This window comes from Gossypium hirsutum, chromosome A03 (genome assembly GCF_007990345.1).
Source record: "Gossypium hirsutum isolate 1008001.06 chromosome A03, Gossypium_hirsutum_v2.1, whole genome shotgun sequence".
NCBI classification, from domain to species: Eukaryota; Viridiplantae; Streptophyta; class Magnoliopsida; order Malvales; family Malvaceae; genus Gossypium; species Gossypium hirsutum.
Genome location: NC_053426.1, coordinates 110602858 through 110609760, shown reverse-complemented (window position 1 = coordinate 110609760; position 6903 = coordinate 110602858). Strand labels below are relative to the sequence as shown.

General features: G+C 34.4%; 1 protein-coding gene across 2 annotated transcripts; it reads right to left on the bottom strand.

Annotated features, from left to right (window-relative positions):
* Positions 1-234: 234 nt before the first annotated feature.
* Positions 235-4369, bottom strand: LOC107886953 (BTB/POZ domain-containing protein NPY2). 2 transcript variants are annotated; one of them, XM_016811063.2, is made up of 5 exons: positions 4033-4369; positions 3017-3110; positions 2264-2333; positions 967-2139; positions 235-888 (listed from the first exon to the last, which is right to left on the bottom strand). In XM_016811063.2, the coding sequence occupies exons 2-5, from the start codon at positions 3076-3078 to the stop codon at positions 334-336; spliced, it is 1860 nt and encodes a 619-aa protein (XP_016666552.1). In that variant the 5' UTR covers positions 3079-3110; positions 4033-4369; the 3' UTR covers positions 235-333. The 2 variants fall into 2 exon arrangements, with proteins under 2 accessions (XP_016666552.1, XP_016666551.1); XM_016811062.2 differs by having other exon boundaries at positions 3017-4369.
* Between the last annotated feature and the right edge of the window lie 2534 nt (positions 4370-6903).

Sequence of the window (6903 nt, the reverse complement as noted above, 5' to 3'; positions counted from 1 at the left end):
CAAGTATATTCGTTTGGAAGTATGAGGATATCTATAGTAACTATAATCTACTTAACCGCACTTGATCATTTTCAGCCCATCTTGGAGTGACTGAAAAAACTGAAACAGATACTAAAAGTGTTGCATGATGGACATGGCAGTGGCATCTTGCATTCATCGATGGCCAGACAAACAAATCTATATATACATATATATATAATATTATATGTATATAGTATGCTTCATTTTACTGAGTTAACATAAAACTAGTCTTGAATTTACCATTGTCATTAAGAGAGGTAAAAACATTAAAAAACCCCACCAAAAAGTTAATGTATTTTCCCACATTGTCTACTAAGAAACTGAATGCCTCCTATTTCTAGATGGTGTTGATTTAGCTTCTTCAGGATTTGCAGAACCAAGACTCTCTGATGAATCTGAACCACTGTTTTCACCTATGGCTGCTTTGCTTGACCATATCTTTGTAAATATCCTCTTTGACTTCATTAAACCTTTCATTTTACTAATGGCGGCCGCGTTGTCAACGTTGTTTCTAATATCTCCGCGGTTTCTCAACCTTAAGGCAGCCAGTTCGGTTTTCAGAGCCTTCAGCTCCTCGGTTGCAGACACTGAATCCCAATCTTCCTCCGGATTAGTTGGTGCTGATCTTGAGCTCCCGTGAGATCCGCCATTTGCGTTTTTCAGGGATTTGGGTAAGTCAGGAGTGCTAGTTCCGGATGAAGTGGCAGCAGCCCCCCGGAGTTGCTTGAAAAAAAGAACCTGAATGACCACACGCAATGGGAGCATCTCGTTTTGAACAGCATGCATACATGCATCGGCTGATAGTTTCTTGCAGTCCATTAACTTGCATATCCTTTTTCGCTCGCTCTTGCTCATCCATGGGTGCTCCTGCATCGAAACAGCACAATTCATGTAAATGCGGATTTGCTATGCATGGAAAAATACGGGTTTTGGCAAGATTCTCACCTTAAGATACATGTCAATGGCTCGGTAAAGCCCGTTATGAGTAGGCCGAGAGATGCAAGACACTGTTTCAGCAAGGTCTACAAACTTTGACAAGGGTAAGTTTGGATCCTTTGCGATTTCAGCAAGGTATGAATCTATCAACTTTGCCACAATCAGCTTGGAAGCATCTGTTAAGATTCCGGGTCTTTGTATTTCCTGAACCTTGTTTTCTTCCGATTCATATTCAGCATTCCGATCTTGCATCAGAAACTTGTTCACTATTTTCTGTACCATATCGACATCATACATTACGTCTTCCCTTTCTGCTGCTCTTATCAAAAGATCATTCAGGGAAGCCTCCTCAAGTTGTTGTCCTATTTGTCTCACCAGCTGTTCCCGAGCCATATCTCCTGAGTCAACTATGATAGCCGCTTTCAACAACTTAAACAAGAAACTGCAAGATACACTTCCTTTCTCTGCAGGCAACAACCAGACGATAGTGTCAACAGTTGATCGATACTTTCCAACATCACGAGAATGGATTACGCCCTTACTGAAACCCGGCAACCTTCGATAAGAATAAGCTTTCAAAGCTTCTCCGATCACTTCATGGGATTGTATTCCTTTGGTTTTAATACTCATTATAACACGCTTATATAGATCAATTTCAAGTTCACACAGATCTTCAACCCACCAGTCCTTTGGCACTGGTCGACTTTTGACACCATTAAAGTTCGGATCATTCCCGTTTTCCTCTGGGAGCTTCTTCCGGTTATAAGTGTAGGACCAATCAACCTTGGAAACATCAATACAAGCATTGGTAGCTATAGCATCGACGCATAGACCGGCCACCTTCAATTCATCGGATAACGGTGACAAAGATTTTGTAGTCTGAAGAACAATAATCGAATCCTTCCAGCTGTGGACAATGCTGGAGTTGAGAAAGATATCAATCTTATAAATTAAATTCCCTTTTTCAATGGTCTCATACATTCCTAAATACTCAGCTGCACATCGAGTGGAAAAGATGTTGTAAGCATTAAGGTTGACGGTCATGCCATAACAAAATTTGGCACATATCTCAAACACAACCGAGCCACCGGGAATGTCAGAAATCTGAACTTCATCGCAATTTTGTTCGTTGCCACTTGCAACCAACTTCTGTAAGCAGGCACTTTTTGATAGAAGAGGAAACTGCATATATGTTCTTCCATTAATCCCAAAATCCCAAATGAACTTTTAAGACTATAAACAAGCAGAACGGAGTCGTGCTTGCTCAATTGAACCGATCTAAACCAAATATGAAATGAATGCATACCTTGTGCAGATAAAACTTAAAATCCCCAACAGTGACTACAATGTCAGTTGCTAGCTCACTTGCTACATACCTGAACAGGAGCACGTAAGCGTAAAACCATTAGAATTTTTCAAAACTCACACGGGTTCAACAAAAGGCTAGATTAAAAAAGGTAACCATAGAGCTTGTAGTAAGAGTTTATATTCAATTCGAACACCATCTACCTTTGGTTTTAAACCTATTAAAATAGGAAAACGAAAACTCTTTGAATTGCTCTGCGCAAGACCAGTATGATACAAAACTCTATGCATAGGCTATAACTTGACGATTACCGGATTTATTTAACTAATAAACGATGCATAGGCTATGCACAATCAAAGTTGCAGAAAGTATAATGCATACATGAGGAACCATAGAAGAAAGATAAAAAGTGAAAACCCCATAAAGTTTAGTCAGATTTAGATGATCCGTCACTTGGATCAGAAGATACTCAAAAAAGGGCTGTCGATTTTTTCTCGGAAAATCCTAAGCAGCAGCAAATTAGTCATTGTTGTGAGGAAAAATAACAAATGAATAGACTACAAAAAGCTGCAAATCACATCAAAACATAAGCCAAAGACCGATATTTGACATCATTCCAAAAGGATTCCTAATAGGACTGTGCAAGTCGAAATGAACAAGAAAGCAATGATCTTATGGAAGATTGAATACATCAAACAACATATAGGGTGACAATACGTTAGATTTCAAATAAAGGGTACCAAGAGATCTCACCTCACGTTATTCCCATCACTTCGAAAGGTATCTGGTTTTGATCCAAGCTTCATAAACTTCATATTGTCAAAGCAAAAAGGATCCCTTTCCTTCCCTGTGAAAGCTTACTCAAAACCAATCACCAAACAATCACAGCAACTCACATAACCCAATAAAAACATTGCCAAAAGTGGTAAAGAATATAACACCAAGTGTGGGGAATGGGGACCCAGCTTCTAAATTCAACCAGCTTTTTCAATGGCAAGATGGGATTTTTGAGTAATAAATTATGAAAAAAGTTGAAAGAGAGCCATGGAAACATTTGTTTCCTTTGTTGATGGCAAAGTCCACTGAGTCCGGGCTAACTCAGTCAACTCAGGGGAACATAGATGACAGACCCTTTTGTACTAAATAATTCCCAAAAACCAGAGCTTCAAGCTCCAAACATGGCATATACTAATCAATATATAGTTTTAAAAGCAGCATCTTGGTATCAGATGAAGAAACCACCAAAACGGTAGACAACAAGCATCTACTTTTATTATTTTTTAAAGTATGGGAATAAATGAAAAAAAAAAGAGATCAAAATAAACAAACGTGAAGAATCAAAACATCAACTACCAAATAACAATATCAATCTGAGGAATCCATCAGAGTATATCACACAGAGATCTAAGTTATAAAAATAACAAGTTGTTAAGATTCAAAAGATCAGATTTTTAATATATTTAAAAAAAATCCCAAAGCCCCACCACATGAATGAGAAAATGGGAAAATGGGAAAATGGGAAAATGTTCATAAATCATATAATTAAACTTGGGTTAATCATATAATTAAACTTGGAACCCAAGAAGAGTGAAAAACAATCCCCCAAAAGCCACTCTCCGTGTAAACCCCAACAATATCCAAGACCCTTGTATCAAATTTGCGAACCCCATAAAGAATATATGTATATATATAGCACCTTCACCATTGTAGCAAAACAAGAAATCCCATTTTAAGAACATAAAGACCTTAATGAAAAAAACAGAGCTTACCAAGATAATTTTTTTACACCACCACCATTGCAATAAGTGTAATAGAACGCTTGAACAGTAATTATTTAGTCACACAGGAACCATGCAGAGGAGCATTTTGGTCAATTTGAACAAAAAAAAGTACCAAAGCCCAAGAAAGTAAGGAAATTTACATAAAACCCACCAGTTTTTTGTACTCATCAGGTTTTAGTACCTATCAAAGTACTATCTTTTTTGAAGTTTTTGGCAAAAACAGCCAAGCTGGTTGCTATTCAACACAAACCCAAAACTTTAGCTTTGTTGTTGTTTTGTGTAATTTTTTGGTTTATTAATAATGGTGAAAGAAAGTAGATTTAGTTTGGTTTAGTTTTTGGGGTGGTGGTATTAACACAGTCAACATCTCTAAGGTCAGCTATGTACGCCAAAGCTGACACTCTCAGCTTATAAATGGCTTCTCTTTTACTCTTTACTTGCGTCCTAATTAACCTGTACTGTTCTCTCTCGATCTCTATCTCTCTCCTATTACCCTATGAACTGAATACATTTGGTAAAAAAACCTCTTGGTCCTTCTTAATTCTAATATTTAGTATATTGGTCCCTCACAAAAAATTGGAACAATTGTACATATTTTTATTAGTATAATAATAAAATTAGTCATTAAATCTTATATATTCTGTCAATTTAGTCTTGATTTAATAAATTTAGCTCATAATCTTTACACGGAATATATCAACGTTGATGGATAAATTTTCTATTGCACCAATCAAAATTATATACAATTGACGAAAAATCGTGATTAATTGTTATTAGTTACTCACTCTCGAACAACAACTAAATTGCCCTACTTTCTTTTTGGAAAAAAATAAATTTCCTTAATATCAAAATCGAGAGATATCAAAGAGTTTTTTTTACCAATAAATTTCATTACAATTTCATGTTTTTAATCCCAAAAAAATGAAGAAAAGATATACGGTCCTTTTCATTGTTGTGAAATCATGACTAAAAGAGTGGGGTGAAGAAGGGGAAAAAAAATGTTGGTTTTTTTGATGGGATGTCAAAATCTGAGTGCATGAGATATAATTGTGAAGCCCAATTATTAAAGATAGCTTCAAGGATTAAAAGCATAATAATCAAGAATGTGTGTAAAATATAAGCTATCTCTAGGATTTAATTGTGAAATCAATAAAAAAATTTGTATCAACTTTTAATTTTAAAAAAATTTTGTGTAAACATAATACATGGTATTTTTCAATTACAAGTAGTGAATTTTATGGATAGGTTGTCTGTTTTAAAAAAAAGAAATCCGAGTTTATAACCATTATTTTTATTATTTTTAGAATCAGATTACTATTGAATTAATAAAATTATTATTTTTTATTCGTCTAATTCAAATTAAATAAATTAATATTAAATAAATTAATAGAAATATTATAAAATTTGATTTAACTGATTCGTACCAATTTCGGATAAATTCTTACATACTTCCATTGAAACTTACAAGAATTACTTTAAGAAAATAGAGTTTCAAAAGAATATTTAATGCTAGTACAAGTGAAAATGGATCAAAACAGACAAAGTTCAATTATAGCATATTAGGTCAAGTTTGAGGTCTGCTAATAGCCTGCAATTTGTATATATTTCGATTTTTTCAATTAAAGGATTATATTATTAAATTTGTATTTTCATATGTATCAAACATAAATTATATATAACTTCAAACAAAAAAATACAAAATATAAATAGGAATTTAATAATATAATTATTGAAGGTAGTTTGGGTTGATGAAGGCAAAAGAGCTATACAAAGTTTGAAGTTTTTCAATGGGCTAATTGCCCTTTTAGTCCTTCTAAAATTTTTATAATTCAATTTGATTTTTTTTAATACAATATTCATGCTGTGCGCTTCCCAAGAACTTTGAATTTTATTTTGACTTCTAAACAAAAGTCTCAGACTTCATCCCGGTACGTTAGTAGAGAGGAAGGTGATGATAGATTGGGAGAATAGTTTAGCAAAATAAAAGTGGCTATAGTGATCATACCTCTTATAAATCGTATTTTTGTCTTTGTTCTTACGTTTTGTTGTCCCCGTCATTGTTGTTCTAGAGGATGCGTAGGGCATTACATGTTTGTTTGTTGAGATATTCGTATTTCTTTTGTGGGGTGAAATTTAAAAGATATAGACTTACGAAATTAAACCTTCGAAGGAGGATTTTCAAATAATCTTAAACTTAGTCTTCTGTCGTGAATTATCTTAATTAGACTATTTGTAGCTATATTTTTTTCTCGGGAAATACGTTGAATCTTCCGCTGCTTTACCTTTGCTAGGGTCTGATGAATTTTTTTTATTATAGCTGAGTTCAAAATTCTAAAGGTACCCTCTTGAATGGCAGTAGTAGCCTCGAGACTGTCTGCTTGAATTAAGACACTTTCGAGTCTTCTATCTGGGATAAGCTTTAATCCATCCAAGATACCCCAAAACTCAACCTCCAACATTATACAATTTCCTAAGTGTCTGCCAAACCCAATGATTCATCTACCATTTTGATCACTCACTAAGCCTCGTACTACAGCAAATCCTTCATCCTGCCTAATTGTACTCTTCAACTTCTTTAACCTCCTAGAACTGTACTCTTCAACTTCTCTATTAGTTTCATCATTTGTTTATCATTAGTTATTATTGTGAGCAATCGATGATTAACTGATAATTTATTATCTCATGCCATAAATTTATTTATAAGAATCAAATCTTTTTTTATATGATATATTGATAATAAAAAGGTGTGTGGCTGGGAGACTTCCATGAGAAAATGTATGGAAGAATTTTGATCTATGAACACACATAAAGATGTTGATAACTACAAAAGGATGCTTCCTACATTTACATGCCTAATTT